This window comes from Eleginops maclovinus, chromosome 4 (genome assembly GCF_036324505.1).
Source record: "Eleginops maclovinus isolate JMC-PN-2008 ecotype Puerto Natales chromosome 4, JC_Emac_rtc_rv5, whole genome shotgun sequence".
Classification (NCBI taxonomy): domain Eukaryota; kingdom Metazoa; phylum Chordata; class Actinopteri; order Perciformes; family Eleginopidae; genus Eleginops; species Eleginops maclovinus.
In genome coordinates this window covers 2,977,842-3,000,491 of record NC_086352.1, presented here as the reverse complement: position 1 = coordinate 3,000,491, position 22,650 = coordinate 2,977,842, and the positions used below count along the sequence as shown (strand labels likewise).

Sequence of the window (22,650 nt, the reverse complement as noted above, 5' to 3'; positions counted from 1 at the left end):
AAATACCCAGAAAAACCGTAACGGACCAAAAGGTGTGTGTGTGTGTGTGTGTGTGTGTGTGTGTGTGTGTATGATTTGTGTGTTGACGTGCCTCACTGTGTGTGTGTATGGTTTGTGTGTGTGTTTGTGTGTCGATGTGCCTCAGTGTGTGTGTGTCAGAGTTTTGGTGTGTGTGAAAGACATCATTGATTTCCTGCTAATTGATTGGTCGCCTGATTCACTTTAATTCGCGGTGAGGTCACAACCTCCTCGTCCAATCAGCCCTCAGGTTTCCTCCTAAAAGCGCCGCACTCGAGTCAGCGAGTCAGAACCCGCGTCTCTTCGCCTCGCTCTCGTCTCCGATGGGGTAAGATCCACACAGGAAACGTTTCACAGTAGATCTGTTCTCCATCTCCATTAATCGGTATGTATCAGACAGACTTTCAACAGTCTGAATCTCCGAGGGCCTGGAAAATGATTCGCTTTTTTCTGATCGTTATTATAGCTCAAAAATAACCATTTCATTTAGAAAAAAATCTGCAGATGAATCGCAATTTAATTAAACCAGGACATTTGGGAAGGTTTAATGAAATCTGACGAATGAAAAAATGAAACCTATGTTTCAGAACAGAATATATTATATAGTTCTAAAACATCTCAACTCAAAAGTCGTCTTGGATATCAAATGTTTTCCCATTTCTAGTCATTTCAAAGTGAATTGTTTAGCTCTCAGGTTGTAGTTTCTTGTACATTTATAACAGAATATATGAAATTCATATAATTTAGATAATAATTTAAGGTCTTCTAAAATAATACTTTTATGTTAAAAACCATTTTGTAATAATTCATAAAAATCCTTAAATCACAGTTTTTATATTTGGTTTACTTTATGGGGGTTTGGAAATTACGCTTTTTCATATTTGATATGTCTCTTGGGTGTGGCTGCAGTTTCCTGGGACTTTACAGTCGTCTGAATAAAGTGATTTAATCTGTTCAAATTCGGAGGGTTTCTTCAGTTCTGAATCTCATATAAAAGTTAATGTCATATTTCCTCCGTCACCGCTCGGCTCTTTCGTTCCTGATTTAATGAATACACATTTCATCAAGTTCCATCAGAGTTTGAACGCTGATCTCAGAGCAGTTCGAACGCTGATCTCAGAGCAGTTTGAACGCTGATCTCAGAGCAGTTTGAACGCTGATCTCAGAGCAGTTTGAACGCTGATCTCAGAGCAGTTTGAACGCTGATCTCGGAGCAGTTTGAACGCTGATCTCGGAGCAGTTTGAACGCTGATCTCGGAGCAGTTTGAACGCTGATCTCGGAGCAGTTCGAACGCTGATCTCAGAGCAGTTCGAACGCTGATCTCAGAGCAGTTCGAACGCTGATCTCAGAGCAGTTCGGACGCTGATCTCAGAGCAGTTTGAACGCTGATCTCAGAGCAGTTTGAACGCTGATCTCAGAGCAGTTTGAACGCTGATCTCAGAGCAGTTCGAACGCTGATCTCAGAGCAGTTCGAACGCTGATCTCAGAGCAGTTCGAACGCTGATCTCAGAGCAGTTCGAACGCTGATCTCAGAGCAGTTTGAACGCTGATCTCAGAGCAGTTTGAACGCTGATCTCAGAGCAGTTTGAACGCTGATCTCGGAGCAGTTTGAACGCTGATCTCGGAGCAGTTTGAACGCTGATCTCAGTGCAGTTTGAACGCTGATCTCAGTGCAGTTTGAACGCTGATCTCAGAGCAGTTTGAACGCTGATCTCAGAGCAGTTTGAACGCTGATCTCAGTGCAGTTTGAACGCTGATCTCAGTGCAAATCTCAGAGCAGTTTGAACGCTGATCTCAGAGCAGTTATGGGCGTTTTGCGGTGCTGCAGGATGAGCTGATTTTCATGCTGGTTTGTGCAGAACAGAAGATCTCTGTGCAGCGGCTCAGCTGACTGCCTCATGCTGAGTCTGACCTCTGTTTGTTTCTGCAGAATCAGCCGAGAAGAAATGTCAGAGCGTCATCATCATGAGGTGACCCGCCCGAACACACAGTCTGCTCTGCAGCTTAAGGATTCCCGAAACACCGTCTTCATTAGAACATGTCTTCTAGTGAAAGAAAACCTCCAACATTCACTTTACTAACTTTGTGTGTGTGTGTGTGTGTGTGTGTGTGTGTGTGTGTGTGTGTGTGTGTGTGTGTGTGTGTGTGTGTGTGTGTGTGTGTGTGTGTGTGTGTGTGTGTCACCAACAGTTAGCATTTACGGAGGCCAACAGGTGCATCAACATTACAATAACCCACTAAAACCTGCAACAGCTTCAGAAAGGATGCAGATACAGAAACTGAAATCAGAACTCATGCAGGAACATCTGCAGCAGCTCTTCAACACATGCAGGAACATCTGCAGCAGCTCTTCAACACATGCAGCATCTAGAGAACATTCAGCAGAGGAAACATGAGCAGTTTACTAAAAGCTGCAGAAACCAAACGCTGCAAGAAGCTCCAACACAACGGAGACCAGGGGACACTAAAGAGAGACGCACACAGCTGGAGACCAGGGGACACTAAAGACAGACGCACACAGCTGGAGACCAGGGGACACTAAAGAGAGACGCACACAGCTGGAGACCAGGGGGACACTAAAGAGAGACGCACACAGCTGGAGACCAGGGGGACACTGTAGACAGACGCACACAGCTGGAGACCAGGGGGACACTAAAGACAGACGCACACAGCTGGAGACCAGGGGACACTAAAGACAGACGCACACAGCTGGAGACCAGGGGGACACTAAAGAGAGACGCACACAGCTGGAGACCAGGGGACATTATAGACAGACGCACACAGCTGGAGACCAGGGGACACTAAAGAGAGACGCACACAGCTGGAGACCAGGGGACACTAAAGAGAGACGCACACAGCTGGAGACCAGGGGACACTAAAGAGAGACGCACACAGCTGGAGACTAGGGGACACTAAAGAGAGACGCACACAGCTGGAGACCAGGGGACACTAAAGAGAGACGCACACAGCTGGAGACTAGGGGACACTAAAGAGAGAGGCACACAGCTGGAGACCAGGGGACACTAAAGAGAGAGGCACACAGCTGGAGACCAGGGGACACTAAAGAGAGACGCACACAGCTGGAGACCAGGGGACACTAAAGAGAGAGGCACACAGCTGGAGACCAGGGGACACTAAAGAGAGACGCACACAGCTGGAGACCAGGGGACACTAAAGAGAGACGCACACAGCTGGAGACCAGGGGACACTAAAGAGAGACGCACACAGCTGGAGACCAGGGGACACTAAAGAGAGACGCACACAGCAGGGGACACTAAAGAGAGACGCACACAGCTGGAGACCAGGGGACACTAAAGAGAGACGCACACAGCTGGAGACCAGGGGACACTAAAGAGAGACGCACACAGCTGGAGACCAGGGGACACTAAAGAGAGACGCACACAGCTGGAGACCAGGGGACACTAAAGAGAGACGCACACAGCTGGAGACCAGGGGACACTAAAGAGAGACGCACACAGCTGGAGACCAGGGGACACTAAAGAGAGACGCACACAGCTGGAGACCAGGGGACACTAAAGAGAGACGCACACAGCTGGAGACCAGGGGACACTAAAGAGAGACGCACACAGCAGGGGACAGTAAAGAGAGACGCTCCGGGTTCCCCTCGTGTTTTCAGCTTCTTGCAGCGTTTTGAAGTGTTTAAGGCTGTTGCACCTGTCGGCCACCGTGAGCATTACATAACAACTCATTCATATATTCAGACATCACAGGTTGGAAAAATAATGATCTTAATGTCAGTTCTGACGTTTGGACGTCTCATGGTCATATATCTCATGATATCTGTCAGGCCTTATTAAAATTACATTTGTGGAAAAATAATCTCTGAGTAGAAGAGGTAAGTATCCTTTTAACACAACCCAATTCTTTTTATTAATCACACAGCTCTGTGAAGTCACGTTGTGTCTCTGTGAAGTCACGTTGTGTCTCTTTGTATCCCGTTGTGTCTCTTTGTATCCCGTTGTGTCTCTTTGTATCCCGTTGTGTCTCTCTGAAGTCACGTTGTGTCTCTTTGAAGTCACGTTGTGTCTCTTTGTATCCCGTTGTGTCTCTTTGTATCCCGTTGTGTCTCTTTGTATCCCGTTGTGTCTCTTTGTATCCCGTTGTGTCTCTCTGAAGTCAAAGTCACGTTGTGTCTCTTTGAAGTCACGTTGTGTCTCTTCGAAGTCACGTTGTGTCTCTTTGAAGTCACGTTGTGTCTCTTCGAAGTCACGTTGTGTCTCTTTGAAGTCACGTTGTGTCTCTTTGTATCCCGTTGTGTCTCTTTGTCTCTGAAGTCAAAGTCACGTTGTGTCTCTTTGTATCCCGTTGTGTCTCTTTGTATCCCGTTGTGTCTCTTTGTATCCCGTTGTGTCTCTTTGTGTCCCGTTGTGTCTCTTTGTATCCCGTTGTGTCTCTTTGAAGTGACGTTGTGTCTCTGTGAAGTCACGTTGTGTCTCTTTGTATCCCGTTGTGTCTCTTCGAAGTCACGTTGTCTCTGAAGTCAAAGTCACGTTGTGTCTCTTTGTATCCCGTTGTGTTTCAGAGTTTGGTGTTGCGGGTCTCCAGCCTGCCTCTGGTCCGCTCAGCGCTGCAGTCCATCACCTCTGTCTACTCTGAGGTCAAAGGTCGTTACCCTCTGCTGAACCTGGTGGGGGAGGTCGCTGAAGTCGGGGTCCGCAGTGTCTCCAATGTCGCCATGACGACGGCCACGCCCCTCCTCCAGAGCCTGGAGCCGCAGAGTACGCAAATTAAATGCTACCGCTAACGCTAATGCTACTGCTACGGATTACGTAACTTTGACGCATGCAATCCGTTACTCCCCAAGCCTGACTACTGCTAATGCTGCTACAGCTGCTGATATTAATGATGCCAACGCTACTGAAGCTAATGCTAATAAAAAAATGTGTTTGCTTTGACTTCGTACTTAAAGACGAGCTCTTTGAACTGCTTCGTTCTGCATGCTGCTGATGCTGCTGCCTTTCTGTTCCTCTCATTCTCTGCAGTCGAAGTCGCCGAAAGTTTTGCTCTGTTTGGTCTCGACTCTCTGGAGAAAAACTTCCCCATCCTGAACCAATCAACGGACGAGGTTTGTTCTGCGTTGCTTTCACACAGGTTTGCATCACTGCAGAGCAGAGGTGGATGAACATTTCTCACCAAGGTCTAGATGTTTGATTAAACATTTCACTGACTTCAAAACAACCAGGTGTTATAGACCAGGTGTTATAGACCAGGTGCTATAGACCAGGTGTTATAGACCAGGTGTTATAGACCAGGTGCTATAGACCAGGTGTTATAGACCAGATGCTATAGACCAGGTGTTATAGACCAGATGCTATAGACCAGGTGTTATTGACCAGGTGTTCTGTCCTCAGGTGGTGGGTCACCTGAAGGACGCTTTCTTCCTGACTCTGGATGACGTGCAGCTGTGGGTGGTGGAGGGTCTGGACTTGGCTCTGGATCAGATGGAGCGTCTGTCTGAAGGCGCTCTGGCGGTGGTGAGGCAGCTTCAGGACTCTCAGGTGGGCCAGGTCGCCTCCTCAGGGCTGGACGACCTGCTGAGCCGCCTGGAGGAGGCCACCGCCTACTACCTCCCCCTCCCCCCCACCCTGCGTGAGTATAGGGCAGATTAACTAGTGATGACTCATTATATAAAAAAGGAGGCAAACGTCATTTATAATAAAGACAATAAATAAAAACTCATAACAGATATTTAGACCATTGAAGGAAAACCCACTCTTTGAAATGCTTTGAATGTTTGTGAGTCAGGCCGGGAGTGGGAGCTCAGGGTGCAGGAGCTGGAGGATGAACAGGAGGATGATGGCGAGCCCAGCATGTGGACCAGGGTCCGCAGTCTACTGCTGAACCTCGGCCTGCAGCTGTATCACCGGCTGATGAAGGTCCGGGAGATGCTGCAGAGAGCCGCCCTGACTCTGGGGGGCGCCGCCAACCAGGTGAGACTGAAGCGCTGCTGTCAGAGGAACACGTGTTCGTAATTTTAGGGTGTTCAGAGACATATTTTCTCTTTTTTCTACTTAGTTAGCCACCTTTAGCTTAGAGGTGGTGACGTGAAGTCATGTGACCGTGCTGTAGTTCACCAATAACGATGCAGTGGTTCTCCTCTCCTGCAGGTCGGTCTGGGTTTAGTGCTGGATCTGACCGGAGAGCTGCTGCTGTACCTGCAGCGCCTCCTGGTGGCGTTGGTTTACCGGGCGGAGAACATCCGGGAGCTGATGATCAGCGAGGTCAAAGGTAGAGCCGCCATGCTGGCGGAGCTGCGTCCTGTCCGTCAGATCTCAGAGCTACCGCTCCAGATCCAGCAGCTGCTGGGAGACCTGCAGGACCTTGCCAAGATCCTGTTGCAGCTCGTCATCAACGCCACGCCGCTCTACACCATGGTGAGTCACCTGACACACAGAAAGTCACCTGACACACACCTGGACTCTTTTCGTAATTGGCTGTGCCAGGCTCACGTGTCTCTTTAAAGCCGTTTAAATGATGTGTTTCCAGCTCCAGCAGCCGTCTGCACAGGAGGTCGAGGACTTCCTGAACCAGGAGGACTTTTCGGGCGATGTCTCGTCTGGCCGTAACTCCGCTGACAGTCTCTTCCTGAAGGCGATGGACGGACGTCCTCGCCGCCGCCGGAGTCTGTATTCCCGCAGTGGCAGAAGCCCAGCGGGCCCTCAGAGCCCTGACCCGCCCAATGGTCGGCGCCGCTCCAGCCTAAAGGACCTGACGCCGCCCGAGGTCGAGGCCAAACCGCTGCCGATCCCTTCCGACGGTGGCAACATCCGCCGCCCTTCCGCAACCGAGCTGCTGCTGGCGCCGCTCAAACAGTTCGTCTCTCAGAGCCAGAAGGCCTTCGAGTACCTGAGCCCCAACTCCCTCGAAGAACCGGAACCCGCCGAGATTGCCGACAACGGCACGGCACCAGTCGACTGCTAAACGCCAGGCTGAGGTCTCTGATCCACGACAAACCGCTCCCTGACCCATCTCCGCCCTCCCTCTCAGCCCGGGAGGAGGAGCCGTCCCTGCCTCAGCTGGCGCTGGTTTGCTCGTTCACCTTCAGAAACGGAGCGATCACAAAGTCATCTTAAAGGTTGTAGATCGTGACAGAACAGGAAACACTTAACCATTGCTTCACCCGTCCTTTAAGGTTCAGTCTCATCAGAACACTTCATATTAAAGAGGTACACATATTCACTCATTCGCTCTTGTGTGTATATTAGTAGCTTCTTGGCTTTGCCTCGTCCACGGTTTCATTTCCCTCAATAAAAAAGTTGTGGTAAACGACTCAAAGCTTAAAATGGTCTTAGCAGCTGGTAGTGGGGGGGGGGGGGGGGGGGGGGGGCGGGCTGATTCCCAGCCCTGGTGGTCAACATGTGGAAGTGTCCTTTAGGTGGTACTGGACTCTCAGTTTCTCTAGCATGGGGAAGTGTACGTTTTGAAAGTGGTTATAGAATCTCCCACGCAGTGATTGGTAACAACTGCTAAAGATGTGGATAATGTGCACGCTAATTAGCCTCTAGTTAATGCTAATATGCGTACCTGAATTGAATGTGCTTACACCTGATATAAAAGAATACATTGATATATATATTCATTTCAGTCTTTTAAACATGAACACATGGTCTCATAATCCCTGTATTTCTGCAGTCGATCCCAAAGTTATTGTGACTTAAATTTGGTTGAAATCAGAAATACAGAATGAGTTTTGTCAGATATTTAGCAAATACAAATTCAAAACAGTAATTATGAGTTCTGCTGTTTCTCTGTAATCTGACCCATTTAAATAAAGTTTCTCTGTAATCTGACCCGTTTAAATAAAGTTTCTCTGTAATCTGACCCATTTAAATAAAGTTTCTCTGTAATCTGACCCGTTTAAATAAAGTTTCTCTGTAATCTGACCCATTTAAATAAAGTTCTCTGTAATCTGACCCATTTAAATAAAGTTTCTCTGTAATCTGACCCATTTAAATAAAGTTTCTCTGTAATCTGACCCATTTAAATAAAGTTCCCTGTAATCTGACCCGTTTAAATAAAGTTTCTCTGTCATCTGACCCATTTAAATAAAGTTTCTCTGTAATCTGACCCATTTAAATAAAGTTCCCTGTAATCTGACCCATTTAAATAAAGTTTCTCTGTAATCTGACCCATTTAAATAAAGTTCTCTGTAATCTGACCCATTTAAATAAAGTTTCTCTGTAATCTGACCCATTTAAATAAAGTTTCTCTGTAATCTGACCCGTTTAAATAAAGTTTCTCTGTAATCTGACCCATTTAAATAAAGTTTCTCTGTAATCTGACCCGTTTAAATAAAGTTTCTCTGTAATCTGACCCATTTAAATAAAGTTTCTCTGTAATCTGACCCATTTAAATAAAGTTCCCTGTAATCTGACCCATTTAAATAAAGTTTCTCTGTAATCTGACCCATTTAAATAAAGTTTCTCTGTAATCTGACCCATTTAAATAAAGTTCCCTGTAATCTGACCCATTTAAATAAAGTTCCCTGTAATCTGACCCATTTAAATAAAGTTTCTCTGTAATCTGACCCATTTAAATAAAGTTTCTCTGTAATCTGACCCATTTAAATAAAGTTCCCTGTAATCTGACCCATTTAAATAAAGTTTCTCTGTAATCTGACCCATTTAAATAAAGTTTCTCTGTAATCTGACCCGTTTAAATAAAGTTTCTCTGTAATCTGACCCGTTTAAATAAAGTTCCCTGTAATCTGACCCATTTAAATAAAGTTTCTCTGTAATCTGACCCGTTTAAATAAAGTTTCTCTGTAATCTGACCCATTTAAATAAAGTTGACCCATTTAAATAAAGTTCCCTGTAATCTGACCCGTTTAAATAAAGTTTCTCTGTAATCTGACCCGTTTAAATAAAGTTCCCTGTAATCTGACCCGTTTAAATAAAGTTCTCTGTAATCTGACCCATTTAAATAAAGTTCCCTGTAATCTGACCCGTTTAAATAAAGTTTCTCTGTAATCTGACCCGTTTAAATAAAGTTCCCTGTAATCTGACCCGTTTAAATAAAGTTTCTCTGTAATCTGACCCATTTAAATAAAGTTGACCCATTTAAATAAAGTTCCCTGTAATCTGACCCGTTTAAATAAAGTTCTCTGTAATCTGACCCATTTAAATAAAGTTCCCTGTAATCTGACCCGTTTAAATAAAGTTCTCTGTAATCTGACCCGTTTAAATAAAGTTCCCTGTAATCTGACCCGTTTAAATAAAGTTCTCTGTAATCTGACCCGTTTAAATAAAGTTCCCTGTAATCTGACCCGTTTAAATAAAGTTCCCTGTAATCTGACCCGTTTAAATAAAGTTTCTCTGTAATCTGACCCGTTTAAATAAAGTTCCCTGTAATCTGACCCGTTTAAATAAAGTTTCTCTGTAATCTGACCCATTTAAATAAAGTTGACCCATTTAAATAAAGTTCCCTGTAATCTGACCCATTTAAATAAAGTTTCTCTGTAATCTGACCCGTTTAAATAAAGTTCTCTGTAATCTGACCCATTTAAATAAAGTTCCCTGTAATCTGACCCGTTTAAATAAAGTTCCCTGTAATCTGACCCGTTTAAATAAAGTTTCTCTGTAATCTGACCCATTTAAATAAAGTTTCTCTGTAATCTGACCCATTTAAATAAAGTTTCTCTGTAATCTGACCCATTTAAATAAAGTTTCTCTGTAATCTGACCCGTTTAAATAAAGTTTCTCTGTAATCTGACCCGTTTAAATAAAGTTTCTCTGTAATCTGACCCGTTTAAATAAAGTTTCTCTGTAATCTGACCCATTTAAATAAAGTTTCTCTGTAATCTGACCCGTTTAAATAAGGTTTCTCTTGAAATCATCACAGCCATAGACTCATTTCAGATATTTAATATACAAGAATAGAAATAAAGTTAGTAAAACGATAGGAACTGAAGCATTGGCTCCATGAATATAAATGACAATTTCCCACGAGGCCCGAGGAGCATCGACTCCACGCTCCAGCAGGCAGGTAAGAAGCCCACATTGGTCCGATTTCAAATGAGTCCTTGTGTCACACGAGCAGATTTCCTGAGCAGACTGAGGTCCTCGTTGAACAAATATTTATTATTCAGTTTGCAGATTCCACTTTAGACTTCATTTCCCAGAAGTCTCTGGTTTGGTTCGGTCCTCTGTCTCGTGCGTCCTCTCCCTCTTGGAGCGAGACGTTTCCATCTTTAGTTCCTGGAGCCTCTTCCTCCTCAGCAACCGTCTGGACCCTCTGCTGCCAACTTCCTGTCTCACCTGCTCGACTTCCTGTTTCTGCGGCACAACTTCCTGTTTCTGCGGCACAGCTTCCTGCTCCTCTAAACGGGAACCCCACCTCCAGTGGCCCTTCACTTCCTCCTGCAGTTTGATCAGGAAGTCGTCGTCCTGATAAAACATCTGCGTCATTATTTCAGATCAAATGCAACGTCTTCAAAAACCGTGTGTTTGTAAATTTACAGCAAATACAGAAATATGTTATAAAACTTTGGGATCAAATTATTAAAAATGTACAAACATTGGTGTATATAATATGTAGAGAATATCTGCTGACGGCTCAAAGGCTAACAGAAACATCTGTATCTGCGGGAGAGCAGGAGGAGGAGCTGTACCTGCGAGAACAGCCTCCTGACGTCAGACCTAAACTCTGAAACTGATCGGTACGAAGACGAGAGACGCTCCGACATGGCGCTCAGAGAGGACTGAAACACAACATCTTTAATGACACCATCCTTATGTTCTCCAACAGCAGGTATAAATATAAATATAGATTACAGTGAGAAGCTGACCTGAGGGAGTCGAGGGCCGCCTCTGACCTGGAGGAACAGCAGCAGGCTCTCACACCTCTGAAACACATCACCAAAACAACAGAACTCATTTCCTGATCGCTCCACAGATCTGCTTTCTGTGCCGCTCCCTGCTGCAGGGTGTTCTGGCCGTTCCTATTGGCTAGCGCTCCAACACATTGTGCGTCATAGGCTGAGGGGCGGGACCTCTCACAACAGAGCCAGCTAACCAATCAGAGCAGACTTGTCTCTCCACACGGCAACAGGACGCAATACATACAGTATGTACTGTGTGTGTGTGTGTGTGTGTGTGTGTGTGTGTGTGTGTGTGGTTTCTGACCCTCTGGTCCTGCAGCCGGAGGTGTGGGGGGGGTCCTGGTCTCTGGGAGCTGAAGGGGTCCACGGGGTCTGACAGGTCCTGGCAGAGCGAGCAGCTCCACTCACTCCTGGAGGACACATTTAGAGCCTGTTCAATCGTTGCACCACAGCGCATCGAAGGGGAGGCCGTCGAGTCTTACCAGAGGTCCGGTCCAACGGGGGGAACATGGCAGCCTCGGTGGTAGCCTCGACCACAGAAGCAGCAGATAATTGAAGCGTTGGCAGACCGGCAGGCAGAGCAGGAAACCATCAGCAGAGACGGAGGAGACTCCGGAGGAGACGGCAGCTCGGGAGCGTCACCTGTAGGACACTGAACAGGGACACCCGCAGGACACTGAACAGGGACACCCGCAGGACACTGAACAGGGACACCCGCAGGACACTGAACAGGGACACCTGCAGGACACTGAACAGGGACACCCGCAGGACACTGAACAGGGACACCCGCAGGACACTGAACAGGACTGAACAGGGACACCAGCAGGAAACTGAACAGGGACACCCGCAGGACACTGAACAGGACTGAACAGCGAAACCCGCAGGACACCTGCTGGACACTGAACAGGGACACCAGGATGACTCATTCAGACTTGATTCAAGACTAAAGCAAAGAAACCAGCCGAACTGAATGAGCTCCAACCAGACCACCAGACCAAGAGCAGCTCATAGGTTAAAGGGCTCTCTTACCTGAGTGTCCTCGCTCATGTCTCGCAGGTCACCCTCCTCTTCTGCATCACCAAGGACCGGACGGAAACACGGGGGGTGGCGTCCGGCGGCAGGCGGTCTCAGAGGCAGCATGCAACCTGGATATCCAATCACAGAGCTCGATTCTGCAGCTTCATGGTCCGGTTCTCCAGGTGCAGACGTTTCTCCTGCAGGTTCTTCAGATATGGTGGAGGTTGGTTCGTTCTCTGCAGGCTCCTGCCTTTCTGCGAGCGGCTGAACGCTGCAATCGCAGGCCGAGTCCGCCACGGCCCTTACCACGGGACTCGGTTCTACAGGGGGACACGGTACAACAGGGGGACTCGGTTCTACAGGGAGACCAGGTACGACAGAGGGACTCGGTTCTAAAGGGGTACTCGGTTCTACAGGGGGACTCGGTTCTACAGGGAGACCCGGTAAGACAGAGGGACTCTGTTCTACAGGGGTACTCGATACAACAGGGGGACTCGGTTCTACAGGGAGACTCGGTTCTACAGGGGGACTCGATACAACAGATGGCCTCTGTTCTACAGGGGTACTCGGTTCTACAGGGGTACTCGATACAACAGATGGACTCGGTTCTCCAGTAGAACTCGGTTCTCCAGTGGGACTGTACTTTTGCTGTGCAGGCCAGTGGTTTACAGGAGGGGTCTTACGGAGCAGCATCCGGAGCTGACACATGGCGGGGGGGAGGCTGAGGCAGGAGACCTGAAACACAGACTGAGGGCTCAACTGTTTCGTACCGGCTGCGGTCTCTTTCAAAACCGGTGAAAGCTGGAACACTTTGGGAGGAGGGTCCTGAGGGGAGGTTTGTGAGACCGAGAAGGGGACCCACGACACTTTGAGGGCACCTAGAAACAGAGCGAGTGAGGGTCGAGAGCAACAGAGTTATTCACCTCAAGGATCATTTTCCTTTATGCAGAAAGATAAAGTCACAACAGTTTTCAGTAGAGTCTCTACTTTAAAGAGTCCTCTCCTGCTGATGTTCAGGTGTATATCAGTATGTAGAGTCTCTACTTTAAAGAGTCCTCTCCTGCTGATGTTCAGGTGTATATCAGTATGTAGAGTCTCTACTTTAAAGAGTCCTCTCCTGCTGATGTTCAGGTGTATATCAGTATGTAGAGTCTCTACTTTAAAGAGTCCTCTCCTGCTGATGTTCAGGTGTATATCAGTATGTAGTGTCTCTACTTTAAAGAGTCCTCTCCTGCTGATGTTCAGGTGTATATCAGTATGTAGAGTCTCTACTTTAAAGAGTCCTCTCCTGCTGATGTTCAGGTGTATATCAGTATGTAGCGTCTCTACTTTAAAGAGTCTCTCCTGCTGATGTTCAGGTGTATATCAGTATGTAGAGTCTCTACTTTAAAGAGTCCTCTCCTGCGGATGTTCAGGTGTGTATCAGTATGTAGCGTCTCTACTTTAAAGAGTCCTCTCCTGCTGATTCAGGTGTATATCAGTATGTAGAGTCTCTACTTTAAAGAGTCCTCTCCTGCGGATGTTCAGGTGTGTATCAGTATGTAGAGTCTCTACTTTAAAGAGTCCTCTCCTGCTGATGTTCAGGTGTATATCAGTATGTAGAGTCTCTACTTTAAAGAGTCCTCTCCTGCTGATGTTCAGGTGTATATCAGTATGTAGAGTCTCTACTTTAAAGAGTCCTCTCCTGCGGATGTTCAGGTGTGTATCAGTATGTAGAGTCTCTACTTTAAAGAGTCTTCTCCTGCTGATGTTCAGGTGTATATCAGTATGTAGCGTCTCTACTTTAAAGAGTCCTCTCCTGCTGATGTTCAGGTGTATATCAGTATGTAGTGTCTCTACTTTAAAGAGTCCTCTCCTGCTGATGTTCAGGTGTATATCAGTATGTAGAGTCTCTACTTTAAAGAGTCCTCTCCTGCTGATGTTCAGGTGTATATCAGTATGTAGAGTCTCTACTTTAAAGAGTCCTCTCCTGCTGATGTTCAGGTGTATATCAGTATGTAGTCTCTACTTTAAAGAGTCCTCTCCTGCTGATGTTCAGGTGTATATCAGTATGTAGCGTCTCTACTTTAAAGAGTCCTCTCCTGCTGATGTTCAGGTGTATATCAGTATGTAGTGTCTCTACTTTAAAGAGTCCTCTCCTGCTGATGTTCAGGTGTATATCAGTATGTAGCGTCTCTACTTTAAAGAGTCCTCTCCTGGACTGAATACACACCGGCAGCAGTAATGGTTAACCTCACCAAAGTTCAGGATGGCCTCCAGAGACGTCTTGCTGGTGACGATCTGCAGCTCAGACATGTTGAGAGGAAGAGCAAAGCCCTGCTCAGAAACCCCCTGCAGCTGCAGCTCCACCTGCAGGCAGGAAGCTGTTAGAGCAGCTACACCCGCTCAGCTGTCTGTTCTACTGTCCTGACACTTAGGATGGGGCTGCTTATGCCCCTTTTCCAGCAAACCGGATCCGGTTCAATCTTTTGCTGTTTTGGTTCCAGCCTGTAGCACCCCTTGTGTTTCCACCGCTCAGAGGCCGAGTGGAGCTCAAGTGGAGCTGTGTCATTGCGTAACCGTTTGCGTGCGCTCTGACTGAGTCATATCCACTGTCTGTCTGTCACACCAGCAGCTGATGCATACCCCCCCCCCCCCCCCCCAATCCGGTTTTTCGATGCTTAAATTCGGCGCTACAGCGGTGGAAACACGAAAAACCAGATCTTTATCGGCTCCAGCTCGGTGGAAAAACGGCAATACAGAACAGTCCCACAACATTGACAGTACTGTTTATGGAGGCTATCTCATGCTGTAGCACCTGCTCGCTGTAGGTCTGCAGGGCCGCCACGTCGCTGCTGCTGCTGGCCTTCCCCGCTATCTCCGTGAGCGTCTGCTGGATCTGCTGCAGGTCCTTCAGCCTCGCCATGACCCTCTGGATCTGCTGCTTCTCTGAGGCCAAGACCTCCTGCCGGACAGAGACAGTCAGCGTGCACACACACACACACACACACACACACACACACACACACACACACACACACACACACACACACACACACACACACACACACACACACACACACACACACACACACACACACACACACACACACACACACCTCAGCGTTCCTAAGCAGGTCGTCCATCCTCTTCTTCAGGGTCTGGATGAGGAAGGTGTAGGACTGCTGCAGCTCCTTCTGCAGGTTCAGCTGATAGTGGGACATGTCCCGCAGCCTGCAGACCCACCACAGAGAGTCGAGCTACACCCTTTATGTCCACACATCTGCATGCTCATTATTGGTGCAACACGGTACCTGGTCTCCATGTCCTGCAGGCTCTGCCCCGCTCTGACTCCCCACGCTCTGATTGGCTTAACCCTGACCTTCAGCTGCTTCTTCAGAGAGTCCAACGCCTCGCTGACGAACTGATACCTGAGAAACACAGGTCCCTACATCATAACTAACACCTGGTACACAGGTGAGCTTATGGTGTATTCTTAGACTTTTCAGAATATTTGAGTAAACAATCATCATACTTCCAACAAAATAAGCTGTAATATTTGGGAGAGAAAGTCATAATAATTAAAATATATATATTAATGTGTGTGTGTGTGTGTGTGTGTGTGTGTGTGTGTGTGTGTGTGTGTGTGTGTGTGTGTGTGTGTGTGTGTGTGTGTGTGTGTGTGTGTATACCTGTGGTTCATGTGCAAGGTGAGCTGGCAGTCTCTACAGGTGAGCTGCTGACAGGTGAAGCAGAACAGCTTGAGAGGCTCGGACGGGTGCAGCCTGCAGAACTTAGTGGGGGGGGGACACACAGCTCCTGCACAGGAAGAGGACGGCAGACATGATTCAAGTGTGTGTGTGTGTGTGTGTGTGTGTGTGTGTGTGTGTGTGTGTGTGTGTGTGTGGTGTGAACCCCTCCCCCCTGCAGCTGCACCAAGCTGCAGGTCTTGTGAATGTGTGAGATCTTCCCCTTCCACTGTAACCAAGTGTATCTACCTGCGGGGGGGTGGTTGAGCAGGCGGTGGGATCTGGTGATGGAGACGCGCCGGTGAGCGGACACACACACATCGCACAGAGCTTCATTGCAGTCCACACACCAGCATCTGGCCGAGGACGACTCACAGCTGCTGCACTGAGGACACACCACAGCACTTCACTCAACACGGACCGGGGGGGGGCATCATATGCACTATAATACGTCCTTATATTCATTACAATAAGGAATATAAGGACTCATTATCATTAATATGTCCTTATATTCATTACAATAAGGAATATAAGGACTCATTATCATTAATATGTCCTTATATTCATTACAATAAGGAATATAAGGACTCTTTATCATTAATATGTCCTTATATGCACTATAATAAGGAATATAAGGACTCTTTATCATTAATATGTCCTTATATGCATTACAATAAGGAATATAAGGACTCTTTATCATTAATATGTCCTTATATGCATTACAATAAGGAATATAAGGACTCATTATCATTAATATGTCCTTATATTCATTACAATAAGGAATATAAGGACTCATTATCATTAATATGTCCTTATATGCACTATAATAAGCATTGAATGTGAGCCGCTTTGGGTAAAACAACAGACACGTACTTTAATGTAATATTGGTAATAAAAAGAAGTTATATTTGGGATGAAAAGGTTTCGAAATATTTATTTATAATAATTCAAGTTTTCATATTTCTAGAATAAAAGGTGGTTGATATATTTAGAAAAATAGTTTTGATTGAATTTTTCTGAACGAATGACTCGGAAGTCTCTAGAAGCTCGTGTTTATCAGGTCTTCTGTTACACAATCACATTATATAATCAAATCATAGGGCTGTGATCAGAGCTACACAGACTGGGCATCCTCAGAGGACGCTGCCCTCTGCTCATTGGATGCGCAGGTTGTCTCGTATCTGTTGTACAACTCCTCTGTGTCTGTGCTTTAATGTGTTTCAGTTGGTTAGGTTGTGAGAGTTTAAGATATCGGATCCTCGACATTAATAAAAAATAATCATTTTTTATATTTGCAAAAACAAATTGTGATATTTGGGATAAAATGTTTTGGAGAAAAGGGATGAAATACTTTGAAAAAGTTTAAATATTTCTAGAAATAAAAGCTGTAGGATTTCTACATAAAAATGTGGAATATCTAAAGAAAGTAAAGTTTGAGGAGAAAGAAGCTGTGACATTTGGTTTAAAAAAAAGGTGTCATAATAAGAGACAAACAGAACAGAAATGTGGGAAATATTTAGAAGAATGAACGTTTTAAAACCCGCAAAATTAAGTGCCAGAATATTTCAGGAAGAGAAAAATATTGTTCATTAAAAGTTGTACAATTTGGAGAGGAAAGGTTGGAATATTTTAGGGAAAACACAGAGGAACGTTAACCCATCATGATGGTATAACTTGGGATGTCCCAACACCTGGCGCAGCATGGGGGAGTAATAAACCCCCCCACATCTCGGAGTGACTTGGGGCGTTGTTCGCCACAGTGTGTGTTACCTGCTGACTGAGGTCTGCTGCTGTCTCCATGCTGAGTCCTGGAAGACAGAGACCCGTCCAACACTGAGCCGAGGCTGTGATCCAGAGAGACTGAAGCAATCATCCACGAAGACACAAACTGGGAAGCAGAATCCTGCAGCTACCCCGCCCTCTGGGACTGCCCACTGGAGAGTTTGCAGAAAGAAAGACGTGAAGAATCTTCAACGGATCATACTTCCGGTTGTTTCCGGAAGTTCTAACTGTTGTTCAGTGGTGTGCCGAACTGGACCCGGTCTACAGCAGTGAACTGAACCCGGGATTAAAGAGGACTGGCTCACACGTGGACTGTGGAGTCAGCGGGGTCCGTTCTGGTATACATCCATGGTTCTGTCAGGTTCGCGTGAAAACAGGCGAACTTCCTTCCTGCAGGTTTTTCACAATAAAACGATGATGCAACGATTTCAACTGGGCGATGTTTCACCTAACATTTAAGGTTCAGTGTGGCCCACACATCATGGAAAACAGTGAGCAACAAGGAAGAAGAACAAATAACTAACTTGTCTTCAGATGTAAAGTCCTTGTACCCAAGAGGTTCTTCAGACACTCTGACCCACATTTCTACAGTGTCTTCGTCCAAACCACAGAAGATCTAAAACTTCTGAATTTTTCATAAAAACCCTTTTTCTGGAAGTCTCAGAAATTCCGTTTTTTTAGAACATTTAAAAATTGTGAGTTAATCCAAAACTCCCTCGTTTAGTGACTAACATTTCCATTTTTCGTTTGCCTTGCTTTTTCTGAACATGTCAAAATCCAGACTTTTTCCTGAAATCTCTAAATTCTGAATTTTCTTTTAAAAAATGGTCTTTTTTTAATGAGGTATATCTTGTAGTGATGTTTGTGAAGATGATGAAGAAGTCTCCGGAGACACCAGCTTATATATAATAAGGTTTATTACAACAGCATAGTATCAGACACCAACACGGGCAATACGAGGTTCCCAGAGCCCATTGTGGAAGTCCCCCGAACTGTCTTTGTGCATACACTTTATAGGAGAAATGTGTGTGTGTGTGTCCAATGTGTGTGTGCTCACAGGAGGTGATCAATGACAATGAATGCCTCACTAAGTGACATGTGTCGGTTCATAGGGGCCCCTTAATGTATTCCAGATGTTGTCATACAGCATCTGATTGCCCACCATATGGCCTCTGAACGACATCTTCTCTGCACTCTCCATGACCTCCGAGAGTAACTAACTGTATTATGCTGTGTGGTGTATTACATCAGTTCATATACAGTTAGTTACTCTCTGAGGTCATAGAGAGTGCAGAGAGTGATGTGGTACAACAGGGTGTTGTATAACAAACCTCTGGAATATGTCAGAAGGCCTCCAGGGATGAATAAGAAAAAGGAACAGTGGATAGGAGAACTCAACAGCACTGAGGAACAGAGGCTGCTTTGAGAACCCGACTGAGCGACACTATCCACGTATTGATGATGAAGGCCGTCCTTAATGACCGTCTGCTGTGGGGAACTACAGCTCCTCTAAAGCTCCTGAGAGCCTCTCCTCTGCACCGTGCTCTCTGATGGTGCTGTTTCTGCTTTATGAACCAGGACAGCAGAGAGACAGATACCCTGCATTACAAAGCCCCCCCCCCTCCAGTCCATATTAACCCACATGAATCCAATACGTATGATTATATATATATCACTCACTCACTCACTCACTCACTCACTCACTCACTCACTCACTCACTCACTCACTCACTCACTCACTCACTCACTCACTCACTCACTCACTCACACTGACTCACTGACTCACTCACTCACTCAGTCACTCACTCACTCACACTGACACACTCACTCACTCACTCACTCACTCACACACTCACTCACTGACACTGACTCACTCACACACTCACTCACTCACTCACACACTCACTCACTCACTCACACTGACTCACTGACTCACTGACTCACTCACTCACTCACAGACTCACTCACTCACTCGCACACTGACTCACTCACTCACACTCACTCACTCACTCACTCACTCACTCACTCACTCTCACTCACTCACTCACTCATACACTCACTCACTCACTTGCACACTGACTCACTCACTCACACTCACTCACTCACTCACTCACTCACTCACTCACTCTCACTCACTCACTCACTCACTCTCTCTCTCGCTCTCACACACTCACTCACTCTCTCTCTCGCTCTCACGCACTCACACACTGACTCACTCACTCACTCACTCTCTCTCTCGCTCTCACACACTCACTCCCTCACTCACTCACACTCACTCACTCTCTCTCGCTCTCACGCACTCACACACTGACTCACTCACTCACTCTCACACACTCACTCACTCACTCACTCACTCACTCACTCACTCTCTCTCGCTCTCACACACTCACTCACTCACTCACACACTGACTCACTCACTCACTCACTCACTCTCACACACTCACTCACTCACTCACTCACTCACTCTCTCTCGCTCTCACACACTCACTCACTCACTCACACACTGACTCACTCACTCACACACTCTCACACACTCTCACACTCACTCACTCACTCACTCACTCACTCACTCACACACTGACTCACTCACTCACTCACACTCACTCACTCACTCACTCACACTGACTCACTCACTCACTCACTGACTCACTCACTCACTCACTCACTCACTCACACTCACTCACTCACACTGACTCACTCACTCAGTCACTCACTCACACTCACACACTCACTCACTCACTCACTCACTCACTCACTCACTCACACACTGACTCACTCACTCACACTCACTCACTCACTCACTCACTCACTCACTCACTCACTCACACTGACTCACTCACTCACTCACTGACTCACACACTCACTCACTCACTCACTCACACTGACTCACTCACTCACTCACACTCACACACTCACTCACTCACTCACTCACTGACTCACTCACTCACACTGACTCACTCACTCACTCACTGACTCACACACTCACTCACTCACTCACTCACTCACTCACTCACACTCACTCACACACTCACACTGACTCACTCACTCACTCACTGACTCACTCACTCACTCACACTCACTCACTCACACTGACTCACTCACTCACTCACTCACTCACACACTGACTCACTCACTCACTCACACTCACTCACTCACTCACTCACTCACTCACTCACTCACTCTCACACACTCTCACACTCAGTCACTCACTCACTCACTCACTCTCACACACTCTCACACACTCACTCACTCACTTACTCACTCACTCACTCACTCACAAACTGACTCACTCACTCACTCTCACACACTCTCACACACTCACTCACTCACTCACTCACCCACAAACTGACTCACTCACTCACTCACTCACACTGACTCACTCACTCACACACTGACTCACTAACTAACACTCACTCACTCACTCACTCACTCACACACTCACTCACTCACTCTCACACACTCTCACACACTCACTCACTCACTCACTCACTCACTCATACACTGACTCCCTCACTCACTCACTCTCACACACTCACTCACTCACTCACTCTCTCTCTCGCTCTCACACACTCACTCACTCACTCACTCACACACTCTAACACACTCTCACTCACTCACACACTGACTCACTCACTCACACACTCTCACACACTCACTCACTGACTCACAAACTGACTCACTCACTCACTCACTCTCACACACTCACTCACTCACTCAGTCACTCACTCACTCACTCTGACACACTCTCACACACTCACTCACTCACTCACTCACTCACTCACTCACTCACACTCACTCACTCACTGACTCACTCACTCACTCACTCACACTCACTCACTCACACTGACTCACTCACTCACTCACACATTCACTTACACACTGACTCACTCACACTCACTCACTCACTCACTCGCACACTGACTCACACACTCACTCACACACTCACTCACTCACTCATTCACTCACACACTCACTCACTCACTCACTCACTCACTCACACTGACTCACACACTCACTCACTCACTCACTCACTCATTCACTCACACACTGACTCACTCACTCACTCACACTCAGTCACTCACACACTGACTCACTCACTCACTCACTCACACTCACTCACTCACTCATTCACTTACACACTAACTCACTCACACTCACTCACTCACTCACTCACTCACTCACTTACTCACTCACTCACTCTCACTCACTCAATTCACTCACTCACTCACTCACTCACTCACTCACTCACCCACTCACTCACTCACTCACTCACTCACTCACACTCACTCACTCACTCACTCACACACTGACTCACTCACTCACTCGCACACTGACTCACTCACTCACTCATTCACTCACTCACCCACTCACTCACTCACTCACTCACCCACTCACTCGCTCAGTCACTCACTCTCTCACTCACTCACTCGCTCACTCACTCACTCACTCGCTCACTCACTCACCCACTCACCCACTCACTCACTCACTCACACTCACTCACTCACTCACTCACTCACTCACTCACCCATTCACTCACTCACCCACTCACCCACTCACTCACTCACTCACTTACTCACTCACTCACTCACTCACTCACTCACACACTGACTCACTCACTCACTCGCACACTGACTCACTCACTCACTTACTCACTCACTCACTCACTCATACACTGACTCACTCACTCACTCACCCACTCACCCACTCACTCACTCACTCACTCACCCACTCACCCACTCACTCACTCACTCACTCACTCACTCACTCACTCTCTCACTCACTCACTCGCTCACTCACTCACTCGCTCGCTCACTCACTCACCCACTCACTCACTCACTCACACTCACTCACTCACTCACTCACTCACTCACCCACTCACTCACTCACTCACTCACTCACCCACGCACTCACTCACTCACTCACACTCACTCACTCACTCACTCACTCACTCACTCACTCACTCACTCACTCACTCACTCACACACTGAGTCACTCACTCACACTCACTCACTCACCCACTCACTCATTCACTCACACACTGACTCACTCACACTCACTCACTCACTCGCACACTGACTCACTCACTCACTCACTCACTCACTCACTCACTCGCACACTGACTCACTCACTTACTCACTCACTCACTCACTCACTCACTGACTCACTCACTCACTCGCACACTGACTCACTGACTTACTCACTCACTCACTCACTCACTCACTGACTCACTCACTCACTCACTCACTCACTCACTCACCCACTCA

The 22,650-nt window shown here is 46.8% G+C and overlaps 2 protein-coding genes across 5 annotated transcripts; one reads left to right on the top strand and one right to left on the bottom strand.

The window, feature by feature from the left end:
- Positions 1–322: 322 nt before the first annotated feature.
- Positions 323–7,326, top strand: plin6 (perilipin 6). Of its 2 annotated transcripts, none has more exons than XM_063880811.1 (8): positions 323–346; positions 1,950–1,989; positions 4,563–4,758; positions 5,023–5,105; positions 5,392–5,629; positions 5,786–5,970; positions 6,148–6,414; positions 6,527–7,326. In XM_063880811.1, exons 1-8 carry the CDS (start codon positions 342–344, stop codon positions 6,959–6,961), a joined length of 1,449 nt encoding a protein of 482 aa, XP_063736881.1. In that variant the 5' UTR covers positions 323–341; the 3' UTR covers positions 6,962–7,326. The 2 variants fall into 2 exon arrangements, with proteins under 2 accessions (XP_063736881.1, XP_063736882.1); XM_063880812.1 differs by having other exon boundaries at positions 340–403.
- A 2,561-nt stretch (positions 7,327–9,887) lies between these two features.
- On the bottom strand, positions 9,888–17,751 carry trim33l (tripartite motif containing 33, like). 3 transcript variants are annotated; one of them, XM_063880757.1, is made up of 13 exons: positions 17,375–17,751; positions 15,854–15,989; positions 15,548–15,674; positions 15,170–15,286; positions 14,975–15,089; positions 14,674–14,820; positions 14,114–14,225; positions 11,889–12,754; positions 11,342–11,511; positions 11,164–11,269; positions 10,827–10,883; positions 10,650–10,739; positions 9,888–10,425 (listed from the first exon to the last, which is right to left on the bottom strand). In XM_063880757.1, the coding sequence occupies exons 1-13, from the start codon at positions 17,402–17,404 to the stop codon at positions 10,150–10,152; spliced, it is 2,349 nt and encodes a 782-aa protein (XP_063736827.1). In that variant the 5' UTR covers positions 17,405–17,751; the 3' UTR covers positions 9,888–10,149. The 3 variants fall into 3 exon arrangements, 2 of the variants coding, with proteins under 2 accessions (XP_063736827.1, XP_063736828.1); XR_010165542.1 differs by lacking the exons at positions 9,888–10,425; positions 10,650–10,739; positions 10,827–10,883 and having other exon boundaries at positions 11,190–11,269; positions 11,342–11,758; XM_063880758.1 differs by lacking the exons at positions 9,888–10,425; positions 10,650–10,739; positions 10,827–10,883 and having other exon boundaries at positions 11,269–11,758.
- Positions 17,752–22,650: the final 4,899 nt, after the last annotated feature.

Bases quoted from the DNA above. Each gene is read 5' to 3' on its own strand.
- plin6 (XM_063880811.1), top strand. The intron at 5,106-5,391 runs GTTTGTTCTGCG...TTCTGTCCTCAG, and splicing joins TGAACCAATCAACGGACGAG to GTGGTGGGTCACCTGAAGGA. The intron at 6,415-6,526 runs GTGAGTCACCTG...ATGTGTTTCCAG, and splicing joins CCACGCCGCTCTACACCATG to CTCCAGCAGCCGTCTGCACA.
- trim33l (XM_063880757.1), bottom strand. From the start codon at position 17,404: ATGGAGACAGCAGCAGACCTCAGTCAGCAG. The intron at 15,990-17,374 runs GTAACACACACT...GTGTGTCCTCAG, and splicing joins CAGCAGACCTCAGTCAGCAG to TGCAGCAGCTGTGAGTCGTC. The intron at 10,884-11,163 runs GTCAGAAACCAC...GATGTGTTTCAG, and splicing joins TCCGGCTGCAGGACCAGAGG to AGGTGTGAGAGCCTGCTGCT.